The 23,495-nt window shown below is 45.8% G+C and overlaps 1 protein-coding gene across 1 annotated transcript in view; it reads left to right on the top strand.

Annotated features, from left to right (window-relative positions):
* Positions 1 to 23,495, top strand: part of VIRMA (vir like m6A methyltransferase associated) — a 1,848,046-nt gene that overhangs the window by 151,688 nt on the left and 1,672,863 nt on the right. Inside the window, exon 3 of the mRNA XM_069621370.1 lies at positions 4,896 to 4,982. Within this exon, the coding sequence (XP_069477471.1) occupies positions 4,896 to 4,982 (87 nt within the window). The remainder of the gene's footprint in view (positions 1 to 4,895; positions 4,983 to 23,495) is intronic.

The raw sequence follows: 23,495 nt of genomic DNA, 5'->3' as shown, positions 1-23,495 counted from the left end.
TGGTGCAGGTGCGGAGCGGGTGTGGATTGTCGCGCAAACGGGTGATATATGTGCGGGATAGAATGATTTGAGTGCATGGAATGTTTGAAAGAGCATTGCAGTGAACGTTTTTTTTGAGTACTTGAAACAATCGTAATGCATGGAACAGGCGGAGTACATTGAACTGATGGAGTACATGGTACTATTAGAGTGGACCATATCACATCTCCCCGCTTACTCTCTTCTTTACACCACCACTCAACTAGAACACAGCGATACTATGACACCATTCGGTATAGCTGTTCTCATACCAACACCTGCCTCATACTCCCCATCACCCTAATTAAACACTGCTGGTTATACACCCTCCAGCCTAGGTGTTCTCCTCAGGCCTAACGCAGCCAGGATCGGTCTGGATAAAAACCTGCTAGAACAAACACATACTCTTGATCTCTCAACCACCTCATCTACCGCTAGAAAGCCACTATCACACGAATGCCACACCAGCTGCACACATATCCGATGCTCACACGCACCATTTGACTCGCTCTACTCTCTCCACTGACTTTAACTTCAGTTCCCGAGGGCATTCAACCTACCAGCGACTTGAGACCATACCAATGGTACATAAGGCGCTATATAAATGCAAAATAACATAACATGACTCAGTCCTCTATCTCATCTTAGGCGACTTTTTCTAACTCTTTCCTACCTTCTTTCTTCTCCTATTCTTGATCGCTCAACTAATTCCACCCTTACTGCCACAGATCTTGTGCTCTATTTCACTCCTAAGGTCTCCTCCTTTAGATCTGCAATTGAATCATCCAGTATGCTAGTTGCTCTTTGACCCCTCCTATCTCTGATCTCTCTCAAGGAGATCTTTGCTGGGTTTGTTCCCCATCACTAATGAGGATATCTTTCTTCTCCTTGCTCGTGCTCACCCTACCCCCTCTCCACTGGATCCTTTACCATCTGCACTTATTCCTAAAGTCTACCCTCTAATTGTTCCCTATCGCACAATTCTGTTTGACTCTTGTTTATCCTCTTCGATTTTTTCCATCTTCATTTAAGCATGCTACCATTATACTCTTCTGCTGATTTATCTTCTGCCTCTAATTTTCGTCCTGTTTCGCTTCTACCGTATCTTTCTAAAATTCTTGAACGTATTGTTTATGCTCAGGTTTTTACTTATGTTTCTCGTAATTCTACCTTGTTTTCATTCTGGGGTTCACCCTGCTTATTCTGCTCTTCTCTCTGTTTTGGACTCCTTCTACACGTCATGCTAAGCACTCTTCTCTTGGTATTTTTTTGGTTATTTCTGAAGCTTTCAACACTGTTGATCACACACTTCTTCTGTCAGCTCTTTTGGCTTTTCTAGCCCTACTTTATTCTGGTTTGAGTCACACCTGTCCCAGAGGACTTTTTCAGTCTCCTGGGCCGGGGTTTCTTCTAAAACGTGTCCACTTATCTATGGTGTTCCTCAAGGTTCGGTTCTTGGTCCTTTCGTTTTTTCTTTGTACCTCCTCACTTGCTGGGGTTATTTCTTCCTTTGAAATCTCATCACTTTTATGCTGATGAGACTCCTCTCTTCCTTTAATTTCCACACTTCACTGATGATATCCATCCTAAGCTCAGGCCTGTCTTCTCGCCATTCAGTCTTGGATAACAGACCACTTCTTCGTACTCCATGCCGCAAAAACTGAGGTTTTCTTTCCTTCCACCACTATTTCTCCTTCTCTGCCACATCCATTCATATCATTTCCCCCTTTGTAGCTACCTACATCTTCCATGGCCTGTAATCTGGGTCTTTATCTCGATTCAGATCTTTCTTTCAATCACCATATTTCCCTATCTGCCCCGTTCCTGTTGATTTTCATTTGTAAAACATTCGAAAAGCCTGTCCTTTCATGACTGTTAAGGCCACTCAACTGTTGGTGTCTGTAAGCGGCTCTTCCATTGTTCTTCACTCTTTGGACTTCGTTTATATCATCTTGCTACTCTGAAATATGTATTTAATGCTTCTATTCGTGTTCTGTCTTCTTGCTGCTCGTGATTCTATTTCGTCGTCTTTGACTGATCTAGTATGGCTCTTCATCAGCGTTTAAAGCTTAATTTTCTATGTCTAGTTTTTAAATCCCTCCATGGCCTTGCACCCCCTTATCTATCTTCTTTAATCTCATTTATTTTATTTATTGCATTTGATTACACACCCAAACCCGCAGATTACTTACATCGTAGGCATCTTACATAGTTACATATAACATACAAGACATAACTGGTTATGTACATCATAGGCATTTTAGGAGTTACAAACAGTAATGGCGTCTTAAACGATTTGTATTAATCTTGAAAGGCCTAAGCCATGACACAGGAATGAATGGGGCACAGTGGGTCCGCAAGAGGAAGAGCAATAGAATTACAGATATGGCGGTATTCCAAATCGGGGGACACGCTATGTTGGTCAAGTGCTATTGGAGTTTGTTAAACAGCCAGGTTTTTAATTGTTTCTTGAATTTGGGGAAGGACGTTTTGTTACTGAGGTGGATAGGGAATGAGTTCCAGATGCAGGGGGCTGCTATGGGGAAACTGGTGTTACCTGCTCTGGAAGTTGACAAGCATGGGATGTGGGGGTGTATGTTGGCACTGTATCTTGAATGTTCTGGTTCTATTTTTGAGAGAAATGCTTCGACTGAGATAGATGGGGGTGTTATCCGAGATGCATTTATGCATGATAAGAGTTTTGTGGAGAATTCTCGCTTGTATTGGAAGCCAATGAGCCTCTCTTCTGTGTTGAGAGATGTGCTCTTTTCTTCTGTTGATGCCCGAGCTGCTCTAAGGGCTTTGTTTTGCAGAAGTTGCAGTTTATTTATATTTCTTTTAGAGGTACCTAGCAGTTGGACATTACAGAAGTCTATCTTTGTGAGGATCAGGGCTCCAGCAAGTGCAAGGCAGTTATCCGCCAAAAGAAGTGGTCTGCTTAATGTAATGAGCTTGGCTGTATATGCTGTTGATGAGGCAAGAGCGCTGATGTGGTTATTCATAGTGAGATTAGAGTCGAGGTGAACTCCTAGGGTTTTAACTCTGTGGGATATGGTGATGGGGGTGCCATATATTACTATGGAGGTGTAGTCTGGTTGTAGTCTGGGTGAAGTTTGCGGAGTCTGGCTGGGGAGCCAACTATGAGGATCTCCGTTTTTTCTCCATTGAGGCAAAGACTGTTGTTAGCCATCCAATTTTGGATGAGGGAGTAGATTTTGTTAATACAAGCCGTGTCCTGTTCGAGGTTACTTGTGATGGGAATAAGGATTTGCGTGTCATCAGCAAAGTTGTTATAAATCATTCTACTCTCCTTCTCGTTAACTTCGTTCTTCTTCTCAATATCTTCTTAAGGTTCCTCGTCCTCCATTTGCTCAATCTCGTTTCCTTTCTTTCTCACTTTTGTCACCTTTACACTGGAATGCTCTCCCACTCTCTTCGGTCCATCACTGTTTACTTATCCTTTCTGGTCTCTGCAATCCTCCCTCTTTTCGACTGGTTAATGAAGGTTATTGTAACCACAGATGTATACTGTGTGTTCGTTTTTGTTCTCGCGTTCAGCGCTTTGGTGTAAGGCGCTATATAAAACCAAAACAATTGAACAAATTTGAGGAGAAATTGACTTTGGACATTCCTGGGAATTAAATATACGCAGGACAAGTGGAAGTTATCCAAGTCACTGGTTATTTGGTAATCTATTATTTATGGTGTCTATTGTTTGCCTTAACTGTTTGTTTAGTGTGAGGACCAGTTTTGTTTATGCTAGGAGATTTTCCCTTAGATACTAGACTAGGCTGGGAATTCCCTGGTAGAGAAGGCTTAGTTGGGTTTTCATTGCATTTTCTGTTTAAAAGAAAATGTTGGATACTGAGAAAACTACAAGCAGTTGTCCGCCTCCCATTACTGACCCCTCACAGTACTCTAGTTCGTGTACGGTCTTCAAGGCTTAAGAAGCTGGGGATCAACTGTCTGGAGGTACTCTGAATTCTTTTGTTACTCCTAAATTAAAAGCCGTCTCCTGTTCGAATGTGCTTTACATTTCTCTGTGCCAAGCCTCAGACATTTTTTCTTGAGGAGGAAACTGAAAAGATAGTGGTGGTCACAGAATGTTGTTGAATTATCTGTTTTTATAGTTTGGTTTGCTATGTAATTTTGGTAGATACGAAGTACTGTCTTTTTTTATCCACTTGTTTCTCTCCTGTTTTAGCTCTGATGTTAGTATTGTACAGTTCTTCCATAATCATGTGCCATGTTTGCGCTATATAAACGTGTTCAATGACAAAGGAATGCTAACTGGACAGCTTCTTTTGTGAGTTTCTTTCTAGCCATTTACTGCTTGGCCGAAAGAACCTTTATTTCAGAACCCTGGCCAGACTCCTACCTCTTTGCTTCGTGATGCACATGATTTTGTTCTCTCCATCGAGCTTCTTGTTCTCCTTTGGGAAAGGATTCCAGATGGATGATAACTCGCTGAAATGACTGAGTTTAGAGATTAACTTTACAGGTTTACTTTTTCTATCAAAAGCAGAAAACGTTGGCACATGTTGTTTTAATAATGGGTGGAACCTTTTCAATATAGTATCTGTAGGTAGATACTTAAATAGAAAATTAAATCTCCAGACGAGTGTAATGGCTTTCTTTTGAAATGTGCACTGGCTATTAAAGGGATGGTTAGTATTTTGCATTTTTGTGACTTTGAAGTGAAATGAATACCTACAATATATATCTTGTAGGGATTAAGAGCTCTGGCGTTTTAATAGTTTTATTTTTTAAATAGTTTCATCTTTGATGGTTGGATTTTCAACTCCTTGAATTTTGTTTGCTTTTATCATTTGGATTAATTTCAAATATTCAATATTTTTCTTTTCTTACCTCCCCAGGGAGACGTCGCCACATCATTTTCAGCTGGACTTATATTTCAACAATGTCAGCAAGCCAACTGCTACTGTTTTTGATAGGTTGGGGAGGTGAGTACATGTTACATTTTCATGAACTGTAAAGCAATTGTGTTTAGATACATTCTGTTTTATTCATGGAGTCCTTTTATATGTGCCGTCTTTCCCTTTTTGTTTTATAATGTGTTCAATCTAAACTTGGAGGGGTAAAAAAACCTGTGATGACATTGTGACCTTTTCATATTCTAAAACCTCTATTTCGCTATGGTTTTGTTTTAGTAGTGGTGCTAATGTTTTAAACAATCAAGTGGCATGGCATCATTTAGGCCAATCCTTCCAGTGATTGATGTACTTAAAGCACTGAAATTACTCCAACCTGACATTGTTTTTATGTGGGTGTTGGGGTAGTCAGGAAAGGTCCCAATGATGAAGAGGGGCTAATGTTGCACGCACCATATTTGTGACTGCGGAAGCAGCAAAGTTAGCGCAATGTTGCAATTTTTTTGTATGTATCTAGTGTAGTTAAATGTGAATTGGGTATGTTACTTTAAGTGTTATTTTGTTTTCCAGATTGATGCATATTACATTTGCACACGCGTAGAAAGATAAATGCCCAAACTGAAACACAATCCATACATGATGTGCTATGAATTGCCTAGAAAGTGGCTGACAAGGAGTTTTCATTATGCGCATGCAAGGAAGAGGACTGGGCACAGAGAACCCAGTGTGACGAAAATATGACGGTTATTAAACATGCATGCGCACTGATATAATTAAAGAGGCCATTTATAAATCTTCATGTAGTGGGCTTTTTTATAAATGGATTAAAACGCGACAGTCCAGTGTTTCGCGAGGCAAATTTTAAGTGACTTTGAGAAACTGGTTTTGCAGAGTTTTCAGAGGCCGGAGGATAATTAAAAAAGTAAATGACCTTAGCCGATGGTCAGCTCAGTTAAGAAACCAGCCAGGGATTTTATGGCCTGGTAGTATTGCAAAAGCGGATGTTCTCTCTTTGAAGTGCATGGGAGCTTGGCAGAGGGTTTTGACTATTTGTTTTGACCAGCAATAAACCTGGGGTGATGTGACACCAGAGGTTATCGATACTCCGGGGGGGGAGGGTTGTGGGGGGGACGACGGTTTGGGGGAATTGATAGTTTTTCAGGATATGCCGTGCATGCTGAAATGCTGTTAATTAGATTAGGGTTTTCCAGTGACACCAAAGCAGGGGTGGGGGAGATGGTTATTGCCAGTTCAAAGGGAACTTGTTTATTCTGCTCTCTTATGTCGTTTGAAGTATTCGGCCAAACCATGTGCACATTACATTTAGGGTTAAGATGTTTCAGCCACTTGTGACCTGTAATGAATTATATTTGTATATGAATGTGTAACCATGTGCTGATGTCATGACCTACTACAGACGAATCCCAATGAGGGGTCTGCTGTGAATACAATCTGAAGAAGGTAGAAGAGATATCAATGACCAATGAGAATGAGGAATGAATTGGAGAAAGATGGGATTTCTTTGTATACGTTTTGACCAATCACACGTGGCGGTGGATTTTAATAAAATATATGGGAGTGTTTAACTGTTGCAAAAATGTGTCAATTTTTGTGGTTCGGCGAGACTTGGGTTAGTTTGACTCGACAGGGCCATCTAGCTTCTCCCCCGACGATTGTACAATAACCTTGCTTTACGTACAAACGTGCTCTTGTTACTTAAGTGGTGGGCCAGCTTGGTTTACAGGATTAGGAGCCCATCCAGACATTTGCTTCATGAAAAATATTTGATTGGTAACAATATTTTAATTGACAATTTGTAACTTTTTTTATTTTAAAAAGAAATACCTGTTGTCGCGAACCAGGAGTCAGATGAGTAAGTGACATTTTCAAGGGTTTTATTCGAAATCTGAGTCAAAATGCCTAACTTGCCCTATTTCTATGAGGTAAGTTCCTTACCTAACAAAACAAAAGCTAAGGGTGTACGTTGGAGTCCAGACATTTAAAGTCCTTCATCCGAATCCTAACCAGCTAATTGGCCCTATCAATTTAGAAAAATAAAACACAAGTATAGAGACCAGGACACGGCCTCTGGGGAAGAATTCTGTCTGGTCTAACACTGGGATTTTATGGATTGTTAAAGAATGTTCTTCAAAGTTCTTGTAACACAGTAAGATATCCTCCCCAGTCTTCGTATTTAATTGTGGGTCTCCCTCTTCCCTTTTTAACAAAGAAAATAGTCCCTTGGTGTGAACCTTTCCATTACTTCAGGATTTCTTGAAAACAAAAACAAAATAACTTTTCTGCTCCACCTTTGAGGTGTTGGGACTCCCTAAAGTTTTGTAATCCTAAAACTGCTTACTTTTCTTTCATCCAAGGGATTTTACATAGGGCAGCTGTCCACCCTGATTTGTCAAAATTCAAAATAACATCTGTGCTTTCGTAACTCTGATCCAAAATGTTCATATCATTTTCTTGCCCCATTTCATGAGGTATGTGCACACACTTGTTTTTCAGGCTCTCATAACCTTAATAGCTTTTCCAGCTGTTTAACACAATGTTCCTACTTTGTAACGGTATATTCTCTTAGGTTTGTTGTGCCACCAGATGAGACGGTTGTGTCTCTGTCTCTACCTCTCCTCTGACCTTTGCTTCCTGGTCAGGTTCGGTTAGCGCTTTGCTTGCCCTCCTTGCTGCCCCTCCAGGACGTCAATTCCGCGGATGCTCGCCTCTCCGTAGCGGTTCTCCTCCCTCATGATTTGAAGTTCCTCTTGGTTTTATACTAGTCCTCACGAATAAAAAGGGCCTGTCCTCCTTCTTTGAAAATGTTCTCAGACGAAATTCAGCATTGCCTGAAGCTAAAGAGTTTGTGGAAAGTTCACTATTCAGTGAATTCAAAGTAATCACGGGTAAGAGGGTTCTGTTGATGCTCTTTTACTGTGGCTTTCAGGCAGGATCCAGCATTACTTGAAGGTAAAGAGATAGATAGAAGTGCCACTGTTTGGTGTTTTCATAACGGGAGGAACATTCTTTTCAGTTCTGATACAGGCAGACAATGTATTCCGGACTGGGGTGTTCTTTATCGGAATGGGAGTCCTTGTCCCTGAGAAGGGAGTCGCTCCCAGTGAGGTCCCACTTGCCCAGACCCCTAGGGAGGGTCTTGCTGAGGGTGCTCACCTCCCTTGCTTCAAAGGGGGTGGCACCACCCAGGAGAGATGGGGCGAATACCCTTGATTTATTGCACTGTTTTATAAATGTGCGATTGCTTAGATGCACAGTCCTGATGCAAAAATGTTTTCAAAATAGTAGAAATGCAAGTTTTGTTTTTGCTTGCATAATAAAGTTATCCAAAAATAAACATTTATTTTCATTGGGAGTACTTCTTACTGCCCTGGGTATGTTTTAAAAAAAGTGTTGATTTATCAGCTTAAGTTCTTCCATTCCTTGACATTGTCTCTGGTTGAGCAAAAGTAGCCTCCTGTCACTACTGTCATAATTTTTTTTTTTTTTTTTTTTTAAACAGCCATATGTCAAAAAACAGAACTGATTGCCTGCTGGCACTTATACAGCACCTATGTTTGCCAATAATGCAAGATTGGAGAATGTTAGCACCTGCCAGCTTCATGTTGGAAAAATCAATAGAAGCAATAATTTGCATAAGTGTACAATATCATGAATTTTAGTAAATGAAGGTGGAGAAAGCAAACTGTCACTGATGTGATTTAGGAAACTGAGAAATGTTTGGCACATTTCAGAGTGACTGTAAAATTTGAGGAACTTAGTTTATTAATTCTGGCTTATCCAATTCCTGTCTTGCCATATTAGAATATGAAACTGTAAGAAAACACTGTCTGTAGCTTTTGAGGACAATCTGTGCATGTAAAACCACCCCCAGAATTACTGTTTCTTTACCTTGGTATTTGTACCTCTCTTTCGAAGGGATTGTGTCCTCCAACGTATTCCTCATCTTAGATATCTCCTTCCAGCTCTGCTGGACTCGGAAAATTTTTTCTCTAGAGGGCGCTGCGCGTCGACGTCCTCCGAGTCGATGTCCCTCGACAGCCGCCGTATCGACGTCGACGTCATCCTGCCTATAAAGGCCGCGCGCAGCGTCCGTTGCTCAGTTCCGTTTTTCCGCGCTTACTCAGTGCCTCGGAATACCGTTGCTCAGTTTTTGTCAGATTAAACCTATTTACCTCGAGTTATTCGATCCGTACTCGATGGCTTCCTCGTCGGAACCGACAACTCCTCGATCCGGCTTCAAAAAATGCCGAGATTGTGGAAAAAAGATGTCACTGACTGACCCTCAGAGTTTGTCTGTGGTGTTTGGGAGCTGAACACCATTGTTCGGAGTGCGAGGACTGTATGTCCATGACAGCTAAGGCCCTGAAGGAGCGTAGGGGGAAGCTGGAGAAAGGTAAAACTTTCAAAGCTTCTTCTTCGTCGACGAAGTCGAGACATTCTCTCCTCGTCACCATTCGCGTTCCAGGTCTCGGAGTGGGTCCCATCACTCCTCGAGATCGAAGCACTCGAAGAGGAGACGTCGAAGATCCCCTTCTCCGTCTTCCTCTTCCTCTGTTTCGCCAAAAAGAATCCCTTGCCCCACGAAACATAGTTCCCGGGCTGAATGGGAGGAATTCCGCAAAAATATGATGAGCGTCTTCGAGAAAGCGGCCTCGACCCCCTCGAAGACTGCCGAGAGCGATGCTCTGGTCGAAAGACCCGAAGGTCAAAAACGCAGCGAGTCGCAGTATCCGGCGAAGGAAACCTCTCGAGCGTGTCTCAAACCCTCGAGTAGGACTATGACCTCCAAACCTTCCTCGAAGGTGCCGTCGACGCCGTCGACGAAGGTTGCGTCGAGGTCGGTGTCTTCGACGCCGTTGTCGAAGGGACCTTCGACACACGGGTCTGTCGACTCGACGCCAGTTTCGACACCGGTGTCGACGCCAAGAAAAGTCACGGTCACAACACACCCAGTGACTATCCCCAGGTCCTCGATGACGATGGCTTCGAGATTGTCGAGTAGAATCCCAATTCTGTCGAGGTCATCGAGGCCTCCGCCTTTGTTTTCGACGCCACGCTCGAAGCCTTCGGCGTCGTCGACATCGACGTTTTCGAGGCCGATAATGACAAGTTTGGCACCCTCTGCCTTGGAAATGGGATTTACACCCATTTATGAGTTCAGAACAATTGAGAACTATGTCCTCAATTTTGGAAGAGGGTGAATTGTCTGAACAGGAAGACACATTTGAGTTGCAGGGACCTTTAACCCCAATTAGAGAGGAATTTTCCTCTGAAGAACGCAGATTAAAGGATCTTCATGATTCCTTACATGAGGCAAGTGGGTTAGACACTTCCCCTGAGGTGGAGTTTGCTAGGCCAGACCCGGGGGAGCATGCTGAAACCCCTTATAGAGCCTTAATGGCCAGGATCACAGAGTTTATGGGGTGGTCTGCACCTTCACAATTTTTCCAACAAGATGACCTCACGGATATTCTTGATAAAGGCCCACAGGAGGATCCTGTGGTGCCTTTTCATAAAGCTCTTCAGAGGAAGATTATGACGAACTGGGAAACCCCAGATGTCCCGGCAGTAAATAAAAAACTGTCTACAAAATACAGGGTATCTTCTACAGACCCGGAGTTTTTGTCAAAACACCCATCCCCAGAAAGTCTGGTGGTACAGGCAGCATCTTCTACCGATGTCAAGACAGCTTATCCTGCCGTCCCACAGGACAGGGACAATAAAAAATATGATGCTATGGCAAAGAAAGTTTTTTTCGGCATGCAGCATGGCGTTAAAATCTGTGAATGCTACTTGCACCCTTGCTCGATTCAGCCATACACTTTGGGAGTGTGCTTCTACAGCGGCTGACTGCATCCCAGAGGGAGAAGAAAGGGAGGCGTTCCTGAATATCATACAGGACGGTAAAGACGCTATGTGCGAATCCCTCCAGACGGGCATTGATTCGGCTGACAGTATCAGCAGAGCAATGGTGGCAAGTACAACAACCAAGAGATTTGCTTGGTTGAGAAAGTCTGGTTTTGCCCCAGATGTGCAAGCCAGGCTCTTGAACATGCCGTTCGATGGCTCTTCTTTGTTTGGGAAAAAGGCGGATGACAGTTTAGAAAAACTACAAACTTCAAAAGCAGCAGCAAAATCCCTAGGCGCTGCAATCCGTCAGACACCTTTTCGTCCCACAGGAACCTCTGCCAGAGGCAAGTCCTTTCGCTTCTACTCCGCATTCGGAAGAGGTAGAGGACGACCGGCTCAAAGGGGACAAAGAAGAACTACCCGAGGTGGACGGGGTAGATATTCAAAAGCCGCAGCAACAGCAGGTGCCTCTTTACCATCGGCATCTGCATCAGCCGCCCCAAAACCACTCTGAGGACTTCCCTCACAGGACACCTGTAGGAGGCAGGTTGACTCAACATCTGGCGGAATGGCAGGCTATCACGTCAGATGCTTGGGCATTGGAAACAGTTGCCCAAGGTTACTGCCTGCCTCTCCTACGCATACCTCAGAGTCATCCACCAGGGATCAGCTCTCAGAAAGCTCCAGATCCGCTCCTCTTGCAGGAAATTTTGGACCTGCTAGAGAAAGGTGCCATAGAACCGGTACCTGTAGCGGAGAGGAACAAGGGCTGGTACTCCCCTTACTTTCTCATTCCAAAGAAAGACGGAGGACTGAGACCCATCTTGGACTTGCGAGAATTGAACAAATTCCTCAGAAAAGACAAATTCAAGATGGTCTCTCTTTCTCAGATCCTCCAGGCCCTTCAGTTCCAGGACTGGTTGGTATCTCTGGACCTTCAGGACGCTTATTTCCATGTGCCTATCCATCTCAAGCACAGGAAATACCTGAGGTTCGCAATTGGCAACTCTCACTATCAATTTCGAGTGCTGCCATTTGGGCTGACCTCCGCCCCGAGGGTCTTTACCAAGTTAATGTCGGTAGTGGCGGCAAGTCTAAGGAGGGAAGGGATTCATGTCTACCCCTACCTGGACGATTGGTTGATCAGGGCTGTCTCTTCGGAACAAGCTCAGATCCAGCTAAATCACGTGTGCCACTCCCTTCACAGACTGGGCTTCTCCCTCAATTTAAAGAAGTCACAAATGATACCATCGCAGAGACTCCAGTTCATAGGAGCGATCCTGGACACTTCCCTGGGAAAAGCCTCGCCACCAGAGGTGAGGGCTCAAGATATTCTACAGATGGTTACCAAGTTCCAAGATGCCCAACGTCTCCCAGCCTTCGACTTTTTGAGGTTGCTAGGCCTCATGGCATCCTGCATTTTCCTAGTGCCATAGGCTCGCCTGAGAATGAGATCCCTCCAGTGGGCACTGAGGACTCAGTGGTCACAATTCTCAGGGAGAATGACAGATCTTCTTCAGGTTCCCGACAGGGTGGCGCGAGACCTTCAGTGGTGGGCCTGTCAGGAGAACATTCTGAAAGGAGAACATTTTTGGCAACCCTGGCCGGAGATAACAGTAGTCATGGATGCCTCACTCACGGGGTGGGGAGCCCACGCCAACGACTTGACCATCAGCGGTCGTTGGTCTCCATCGGAGTCCAGACTACATATCAACCTGTTAGAGCTGAGAGCCATCAGACTTGCGCTGAAGGCGTTCCTGCCAGCTGTACAAGGAAAAAACATCCTGATAATGACAGACAACACAGTGGCCATGCATTACCTCAACAAAAGAGGAGGCGTAGGATCACTACCCCTGTGCAGAGAGGCGATGCAGCTCTGGTTTTGGGCAATCCAAGAAGGAATCTCTCTATCGGCAGTTCACCTAGCCGGAGAGAAGATCTTGACATCGGACGCTCTGAGCAGGCAGAGCACAGTCTCCCACGAGTGGGAACTAGCTCAGGAAGTCCTTCAAGAGATCTTCGCCCTTTGGGGAACCCCTCAGGTGGATCTTTTCGCCACCAGCGTCAACAGGAAATGCGATCTGTTCTGCTCAAGGGAATTTCCCCCGAGAGGAGCTCTGGGAGACGCGTTAATAGTGGACTGGGAGTTTCCGCTTCTGTATGCGTTCCCACCGGTCCCTGTCATTCCTCAAATGATCAGGAGGTTGAGAAGATTCCGGAGAACCATGATCCTAATTGCCCCGGATTCGGCCAGGAGAACGTGGTACCCGGACCTTCTAGACTTGTCCATCTGCCCTCCAATTCGACTTCCACTCAGAGAGAACCTACTCTCACAGAAGGGAGGTCAGGTTCTCCATCCAGACATCAAAACCCTCAACCTTCACGCTTGGCTTCTGAAAGGTTGAGGTACAAGGATTGGGACCTCCCTGATGATGTTATGGAGGTGTTGCTTTCGGCAAGGAGGCCAGCAACAAAGTCTTTATACCGCTGCCGTTGGAACAGATTTTGCAGCTGGTGTAGAGAACAGAATATCGACCCTTTTTCATGTGGTACACCAATGGTTTTGTCCTTCCTTCTATATTTGGCGAATTCAGGCCTTCAAGTTGGCACCATTAAGGGCTATCTCGCAGCGCTATCCATCTTTAAGCGCACTGCGGAAGAACCATCCTATTTCAAATTACCCTTGGTAATACAGTTTCTAAAGGGGTTAACCAATGTTTATCCCCCAAGACCATTCCAAGTTCCCCTATGGGATTTAAACTTAGTAATAACTTTCCTGATGGGCACACCTTTCGAACCACTCGATTCTTGTTCGTTAAGATTCCTTACCCTTAAAACTGTTTTATTAATAGCACTTACATCTGCTAGAAGGGTGAGCGAATTACAAGCTTCTTCTTGTAAACCCCCTCACACAATATTTCACAAAGACAAAGTTGTCCTGCAAGCGAAGCCTAATTTCCTCCCAAAGGAGGTTTCTGAATTCCATATCACTCAGAAGATTACCCTACCATCTTTCTATCCTCCTCCTCACCATGGGAAAGAGGAAGAGCGGTTACACAGACTAGACCCTAGAAGGGCTTTAAGTTTTTACATCAGTAGACTAGCCAGGATAAGACAGGCAGACCAGCTGTTTGTAGGTTACACAGGTCACAAGCTGGGGTTACCAATAACTAAGCAGACCATTTCCAGATGGATCATTCTAGCCATTCTGGAATGTTATAAACTGGCAGGGAAAGAGCCCCCTCAAAACCTTAGGGCTCATTCGACCAGAGGTATTGCAGCTTCATCGGCCCTCAAAAGAGGCGTGCCGGTTAAAGACATCTGTGCGGCCGCTACATGGTCTGTCCATACCTTTACACGTTTTTACAATTTGGATTCCTCCTCCAGTCAAGAGACTAGGTTTGGAAGGGCTGTACTGCATTCTATTCATCAATGGAAGACAGCGTGAAGTCAGTACTCCCTCCTCCAATAATAGAATACTGCTATGGGAGCCTATCTAAGATGAGGAATACGTTGGAGGACACAATCCCTTCGAAGAACAAGTTACTTCTTACCTTGTAACGTTCTTTCGACGGGATGATCTTAACCTGTACCCGTTTATATAATGCGTATTGGTAGTTTGACGCACCACCCAGCGAGTTGGAATTCTACAACACTTCCAAATAAAATTAAAGAAGAATAAAAAGCAATTCCAAGAACCAAGCACAAACGTTTGTGATTATTGGACTGTGAGTCTGCCAATGAGTAAGTAAAGGGATGATTGATAGGATCGTTTAAAAGTCATTAGATAAGATGATTAGCTTCCTTAGGGTTTCGCTTACCCCAACAGAAGTGAAAACAGGATTTGGTACATCAAGATGGGACTTATGATCCTGGCCACCTGGATGACAGATCCCAGGGACTAGTGGGCGAGACGCCTTCTGGTTTCTCACGAAGGCTACCAACTGTTTTCTTTGAACTTTTCTCTTTTGAGGTGTCAACACTTGGAACAAATCCCAGTTTGTATTTACATCCCTTGGAGGCTTTCATTTAGGTTATTAGCTACAGATATTTCCCTAGTACCTGCAGGCGTTTGGCCGTACCCCTTCCTTTATCAAACATAACCATTTGCTTTGAAACGTACTCAGTTTTTTGTGGTGTGTTGCTTTGCGCCGCATTTCCACACGTGTTCATTTTAGAAAATAATTTGGTACAGCTAAACATTCTTTGCCTATTGCAAAAGGAGTCCCTGAGGAATGCAATAGATTAGTCTGGGATTGAAGCCAAGTTGTACAGATTGCACGGGAGAGTTTAAGCATATTTTCGAATGTTTTTGAATTTTGTAAAAGGTTTGCGTCTCACTGTTTCGCCATAATGGGTATGAAGGGTGCAATGTTTCAGGCAAAGTGAAGTGGAGTGCAATTGTCGTGCTATATGATTTTATCTTTACAAATCATTACACACAGATCAATCCTGAAAACGCTTGCCACATAGATCTTTGACTGCAGTATTTTTCTTCATGTTCATAAAGACTACATTTCTCCTTCGAGGGAGCTATTAAATTAAAATGTGCTCTAGCTGCACACATAATGTCTCTCTCACATACTCTCCAGATTACACCTCTGGACCCATCCACATGCATGCTCGACATGGGTGCCAAGCAGGAATTTGGCACCCCTACCTACCTTCATATTGGCTAAAATGCACACGCATTCCACAACTCTCTGATGAATTTCCCATACCTGGACATTCCGTCACCAAAGGCATTCAACCTGCAGCATGTTGGGACCATAACAATGGTGAAAGGCACTACACAAATGACAATTACATTACATAAGTGTTAAAGGGATAGGAAGTTGGAGAGGGCTGGTGATGTTGGTGTAGAATACAGGTTAGGATAATCCTAAGAATTAGGGTAGGCAGGCTTTAGACTAAGTGTTAGAGTTGCGTTTTTGGCCACAGTCAAAATGCTCTGGCACGCTGACTGGTTAGTGTTAGGTTAGGGTAGAACAAGGGTTGTCATTCGAGTTAGGAATGAAGTTAGGTTGATTGTGGGGGTTTACAGCATTGTACTTTGGTGTATGTAAAAATAGCTTTTTTGTCTACCTTATTGCTGGCAACATCTTTACACTTTCCATTGCTTGTATTGAATGACTACAATTTAAAATACAATTTAAAAAATTACTTTTCAATGATTACTCGTTGATATGACTACATTCTCCTGGGGACTGTGAAGAATCGAGGGAATTTGTCCCTTCTCCCCAGGGGGGGGGAGGGGTCCCACCGGGAGGGTCGCCATCACCCAACCCTTGTGAGGCTTGGGAGGTGAGCCCTCTCTCCGCAGCACCCTCCCTAGTGGTCGAGGCAAATGGGATTTCAATGGGAGAGACTCCCCCTGCGGACAAGGACTCACGTTCCTGTGAGGAACTCAGTGATGCCCTGCATATGATGGCTTATACGGAACTATCTAATACACCAAATCATTACATGACTGGGACAAAGATAAAGTAAACGTATACTGTTATCAAAGAGAAAAAGAAGCTGTCCCTTTTAAATCACAATCTCCAATGGACTGTTGAATGTATGTTGAAGAGAGATGAGACTTCAAGGGGCGGTGGAGAAAGTGAGGAAGCAGAGACGTACAGGGTAAGCCCCATCTATGGAGAACACCTGAAGGAGGTGATGCTGACATATGCAGCGAAGCCCGCGAAGTTTAGAACTGCTTTCAGCTTGAAGCAGGATGCTTGAAGGCCAGCGTGTCGGAGAAAAAGGGAGCCGAGGCGGCTGGCCCGGAGATCTCGGTGGTGGCGTGACAACAAAGCAATCGTGGTGGGTAGGCTGCCCTCTCAACGACACTGACACCACCTCGGAGAGGAAGCACCGAACAAACAGATAACCTGCAGCATTATCGAGCAGCCTAACAGGAGACCGAAACTAACACAAAGTGGACATCGTGGGAAGTGAACCGAAAAGCACACCGAAGAAATTACGAGATCCCAAGTACATATGGGCCCTGGAGACGTTCCCCTACAATACTTAAGGTAACCGGGAGGATGGGAATACTGAGAAACCAATAGGGACTTGTTATAGAAGTAAGAAAACCGCCCCTGTACAAATAACAAAAGTGTGGAAAACAAGTTGATAAAGTTTGAACTATATGTGGTAATGGGAAATGCAGAAAGCACCAAGAGTTAAAGGAATAGAATTGAAGTGTTGAATACTTGGAAAAGGGGAAGATCACCCCAATATACAAGCGACAGAGTAGAACACAATAAATGGAGACACTTGGGAACTAAAGACCAGAGTGGTGCCCAAGATAAATCTTATACAATAAAGACCACTTTGGGAAAAGAGGAACCATAGCCCACCCATGCACCAACGTTAGCGCCCTCCTGCTAAAAGAAGCGCAGATACCCTCTAAACTTGTGCTGTGGATGCAGCTCTTAACGCTAAATTTCATAAGTCTATGTCCACCCTGCTGGCAATGAGGTTTGCATGCCTCTGTGCGCGCTCCCTCACTGCCCCACTTGCCTCATCACCTGCCCCTCACGCCAGGAACACGCAGCTAGGGTCTAGGTTTACTTACACCTCAGTCGCTCTCTTCCTACAGCCAAGACCGAACTCCCGTAATACCGCCTATGCGGTATCCACGGCACTTGCGTTTGTGACAGCCGTGCATGAGACTATGCCACAACCGGAGTCTCTTTCAATATGTAACCCTCCTGACCAATGCATGGCACTAACTGCCCCTACCACTAATTGAGACAATTCAAGGCACCCCTGCCCTCTACCTACTCATATCGCCGAACCGCTTACTAAAGCTCAAGCTAAGGTGCACAGGGCTTTATGGCTCTCACCAGTACAAAGCAATGTTTCCTGGCCTGCACCACTGTGTCACACAAGATACGCTCTCATCTTTGCCACCACCATCTGCTGACTACCTCACACTGGCTTTGCCTGCTAATGATGAGGGTACAGCTCTTGCCCATGAGGCTGCATTGTATGCACCTACGTTACAACCTAATGCTATGCCTTCTATCTCCCAGAAGACCGCACCGCACACACCTGTTGCCAGCCATTGCTACTATTACCATGCCTGATACGATAAGATATATTTTATTTATATCGCGCTTATACACAGGTGTTTCAAAGCGCGACTAGGCAAAAGGAGGGGGAACAGTGGAGAGAACAAACAACGATTTTACTAGGCCCAGTGACATTGAGAAAGTGCAAGTGCATGGGGAAGGGAAAATGGGGGAAGTGCATGGGAGGGGGGAGAAATTGGAAAGTGCAGAAGCATAAGAGAGGACAAGATAAATAATAAGTAAATAAATAAATACAGTGATCATAAACAGTGGTAGTGCAAGCCTGTGCGGGCCAAGTGCAAGGTTAGTCAGATAGGGAATATCTGATCAGTGCAGACAAAGAGTGGGGGGGGCCTGTATGGGTACAGATATAGGCCCCAGTGCAAGAGGGTGACAGGGTGAGCAGGTACCAGGGCCTGATACTGCCCATGATGCTACACTGTTACCACCTATTGCCACTACTACCATGCCTGTGCCTGATACTGCCCATGATGCTACACTGCATGCAACTGTGCTACCACCTATTGTTACTATTACCATGCCTGCCCTGTGCTACCACCTATTGTTACTAATACCATGACTGTGCCTGCCCATGATGCTACACTGTATGCACATGTGCTGCCACCTATTGTTACTATTACCATGCCTGTGCCTGGCCATGATGCTGCACTGTATGCACCTGTGCTACCACCTATTGCCACTAGTGCCTTGCCTGTACCTAATAACTCCTTTGTTGCTGAACTGTAAGCTCCTTTGCTACCACCTATTGTTACTATTACCATGCCTGTGCCTAATACTGCCCATGATGCTACACTGTCTGTACCTACGCTACCACCTGCTGTTATGACCGCTGCACATGTGCCGGCTATCTCCCAAGAGGCCACACCACATGCACCCTTGTTACCAACTACTGTGATTAATGCCATGCGTGTATCTGAGAATGCTCATGTCGCTGCAAAATCTACATCTATGACACGACCCTCAGTGGAATCTAACGCCAGCCCCTGTGGCCCCCGCAGTCCACCCACCGCCCATCTCTAAACTCACCACACCCTTCCTCTCAGCTGTGCCCTCATCAACCCCTGTTCACTCCCAGCCCATGCCTTGGACGTTCACAACTTAATCATCAGCTGTAACCTTCATCTCTTAATAATCAGTGAAACCTGGCTCCACGATGCGTCCGGCCCAGCCCTTGCCATCCCTACTGGTTACACTATTTTCAGGCAAGACCGCCCCCTCCAGAAAGGAGGAGGGGTGGCTCTCATAGCTAAAGAGACCATACCGATCAGAATGGTGGAAGGGGAACTTGGCTACAATAGCGACTACCTTCTCCTCAAGGTCAACATCTCCCTGAATTGCCCTCCACATGGTCTACCAACCACCAGGGCCATTCATGGATTTCCAAGACGCCCTCATACACACCCTCTGACAATCCTAAACAATTCCACAAAAGCCATCTTCTTAGGAGACATCAACCTAGGCCTTAATGACCCCAATGTCTCCCAAGCAGCCACACTCAAAGCTTTATCCACCCTAGGGTTCAAACAGGCCATCATAGAGCCCACCCACGTCAAAGGACGCACCCTTGACTAGGTTGCTCACCACAACTGCCCTCTCACTATCACAGCCATTTCTCCAATTCCCTGGTTAGAGCACCATACCATTCTATCACATCACCTCTAAGGGGTCCCCCAATCAAGAGACTCCTCTGCCCTCACTAGGAGCTCCCGTCTGCTCAGCAAGGATAGGCTCACACCCTACCTCTTAGTGCCTGCCGCCAAACCCCCTTTCTCCAGTGACCCTGAAACTCTTCATTGTACCTTCAACACCATCACCCAATGACGCCATTGCCTTGCTCATCCAGAGGAAAACCAAGCGCACCAAGCACAGTAATGCCTGGTTCTCCTCTGAGCTTCTGGATCTACGCACTAGGAAAAGGGCAGCGCACTCCTCCTGGTAAGCCAACCCTAGCGACTCTTCAAACAAGCATTCAATAATATCTCCAGAGGATACAAATTAGCCATAATTAAAGCCAAAGCCACCTTGTTTAACACTAGGATGGCAAACACAAAATCAGATACTAAAGAGATCTTTGCCATCTTCAAGGAGCTGGAAACACCCGCTGACTCTCACCATCCCACCCGCTGACTTTTCACCAAAGACAAAGACTGGTGTAATAGCATCCAATCCGCCATGCTAGACAAGCTCAACACCCTTAAAAACAAAATCCTTGGCCACCAACGGTCCCTCAGCCACCAAATATCCACTTCCACAGTAACACCTCCTTAGACTCCCCTTCCTTTGCCTTTAAGGAAATGAATGAACAGGAAGTCATCACCTTCCTTAAATCCATCAAACCCTCCAATTGTAAAGGGGATGCTTGCCCTGCTCAACTGTTCAGAGAATGTTCATCCACCCTTGCCCCTTTCCTTAGTGCCTTTATCTGTGCCTCCTTCACAACAGGCCATGTCACAACCTGCCTCAAGGAAGCATGGGTACAGCCTGTGCTTGACCCAACCATCCCAGGGAACTACAGACCTATCACCACAGTCCCTTTTCTCTTAAAATAATCCTCCACAAAGCAGAATATCTGCAAGTCCAAAATTCCTCAAGGTTAATAACCTTCTCGGTCTCTGGCATTCGGGCTTCCTTCCTGGGCACAGCACCGAAACTGCACTATTAGACCTCAAAAATCAAGTGGATGCTTTCAGAGACTCGGGCAAACCAGCCCTCCTCATGCTCCTTGACCTGTCGGCTTTTGATTTGGAGGACCACAAATCCCTCTGCTACCATCTCTCTTCCGCTGCCAACTTCTCCCCTAAGGCCACAGCTTGGATCACCTCCTTTCTCCAGGAAAGAGTTATGAAAGTATTCTCTGACCAAGCCTGCGCCCACCCAAACCTTATCAAATGCGGAGGCCCACAGGGCTCCTGCATCTCACCGACCCTATACAACTTGTTCATGAGGCCACTGTTCAACATCCTGGACGTGCTAGGAGTCACATATGCTAACTGTGCTGATGACACACAGGTCCTCATCCCTCCCTCTCACCGGCGACTGAGACCGATGTGGAAACACTCAATTCCATTTACTCCACTATCTAAACTTGGATGGCAGAAAACTGGTTGTGCCTGAACAGTGAAAAAAAATACTAATTGGATCGCCTGCAACCCTAAAGAAGCTCGACAAACCGTATAGCTCATTCATGATCGATGAAACTCAAATCCCTGTCTCCCAAGCGGTCAAAACCTTGAGAGTTTACTTAGACGCCAACCTCTCAATGATCACAGGTCAACAACATTGCATCTGCTGCGGCATACCACTCGAAGCTGCTCAACGCAGCAAGACATTTCCTTTCGGAGCAGAACTGCCTCACCATAGCAAGAGCAATAATCGGGTCTCGGCTTGATTATTTGAACCCCCTCCTAGCAGGCACCTCCTCAAAAAACATCAGTAAACTCCAGACTTTCCAAAATAATACCCTCAGTGCCGCCACTTGCATCTCCAAAAGGGACCACATTTCAGCAACTGACACTAGTTCACTGGCTTCCCATCAGAGAACGTATCCTCTTTAAAACCCTCGCCTTCATGCACAAATGTATCCGCAACACTGCCCCCCCCTGTACCTATCGCAGAGAATCACCAAACCGATCATGGACAGACCCACCAGAAATGCATACACCAACCAAATCACCATTCCTAAAACGTGGAGGATTCGCGCAGGAGGCTCTAGCTTCCCTGTCATGGCCGCGACCCACTGGAATTCCCTACTTCCCTACCACCCCACCTCAGAAGCATAGATTCACACAGCTTTCCGGAAAACTATAAAAACTCTGCTCTTTGTATAACGGGGCTCTGACCGGCCTAGTAGCTTTGAAGACGGCTGTGCGGCCTGTCAGCTCCTTTAGCCAAAGACTTTAAAAGACCGCCGGGTCAAAAGGTGGGCAGCGTACGCCATGTCTAGGTCGGATTCATCACCCGCCACCGCTGAAAGTGACGAGGAATGTGACAACCCGACGTCCGTTTCAGAAGTCGTAGACCTCTCTAACGAGTGTTCACGCTCCTCGTCGTCTGTCCCCGGCCCCAACAAGCTCGGTTCACGCCCTGCTTATGGGGATGAACACCCCGGCGACAAGGACGCACACAGAAAACACTCCCATAAACACACGACCCACGGCTCTTCCTCGTCGAAGACGAATAGAGCATTAGCACCAACGGAGACGCAGGTCCTACCGACGGCCTCCTCAGACCATAAGAGTCTTAAGCCCCCCTTGCAACCGCGACTAGCGAATGGGCTACCCCAGATAAGGGCGCTATCACTAAACCGCCAGACGACACGCACCGTCAGAGAGCGCCCGTCGGGGTAGAGCAAGCAACGCCTGTAACGTTGACGCCGGAGTGCCCTCGACAGACAGTTTAGATGTCGAGAGCCTGGCGTGGATTATTTCCACCGATAGCCACGGACGGCGAAAGAAACGTCGATCACCGCTCATAAGGCCCGGGAGACGCCGAAAAGGTCAGAAGGAAGGCAGGAACCGCCCCCTGCGTCGAGAGGGACTCCTAGCCTACCAGAAGGCTTTTCAGAAGGCGAGGGGAACCTTTCTACGACCTTATGGGATAGGTCAAAGCGTTTTCTAACGGAAGGCCCTCCCTTTTGCCCCCCTGACCGCTTTGGGTTACCTCATGAAACCCTAGAGAGACTCCAGTTCTGTATGGACACAATGGAGGGGTTTATGGAGAACCTTCCAACACCCAAGAGATCCAAGAGAGGGACCTCAGGAGGATCCCAGGGCCAAGTACCCTAGGCTGTTTGATTCCCCCCCCAAGAGGATGTAGATTTGTAGATTTATTTGACCTCACTGGAGAGGACCCCCACTTTCAGGAGGATGATGAATTCTTAGGCAATGAAGGGGACAAAACCTAGACGAGGAAGATTTTGAAGACCACCCGGATATGGGTGGTGGGGGCTTGGGAGAAGACACAGAAGAAGGCGCTTCACAGCCCTGGCAGTCCCCATCAGCGTTTTCAGACTCTGACACCATAAACCTGTCCCCACCCAAGGACTCACCTATTAGGAATATGTCACCTATAGACAATCAACCTACCTTTAACGCACTACTACGCAAGGCAGCAGCGCATTTCGAGATAGAGACCGGGGAAACTTCTCCTGACATCGACTTTGTAGAAAAGATCATTAAGGAGAAACCCCCTGTCAGCCAAACCATTCCCCTTCTCGCCAGTAAAGAGACGATTTATTACTTCACTATCCACTCCCGCGTTGATCAGAGGGGTCAACCCGAGGATAGAAAAATGTAGTTCTTCTCCATCGGACCCGTTATACATCAGGGGCCACTCTGTACCAGACTCCTTAGTGGTGACAAATACTAGGAAGCGAGCAGGGGTCCTGCTGTCAACTAGCAAGGCACCACCAGATAAAGAGGGTAAAAAATTGTATGCCCTAGGAAAGAGGATTACAGCCTCAGCTGCCTTTTCCGCAAGAATTGCCAACAACCCTTTGCTGGCAAGTTACGCAGATGCACAATGGAGCAAACTACCTAAGGTCATTGAGGAGGTACCGGAACCCCTACGTACTCTGCGTCTAGCCACGGTGACTGAAGGGACCTTAGTCAACCAAAGCATCATTAAAAAT

The sequence above is a fragment of the Ambystoma mexicanum genome, chromosome 5q, assembly GCF_040938575.1.
Source record: "Ambystoma mexicanum isolate Mex_15411 chromosome 5q, UKY_AmexF1_1, whole genome shotgun sequence".
Lineage (NCBI taxonomy): Eukaryota > Metazoa > Chordata > Amphibia > Caudata > Ambystomatidae > Ambystoma > Ambystoma mexicanum.
Note: the sequence above shows the minus strand (reverse complement) of the source record. Positions and strands in the feature narration are given on the sequence as shown.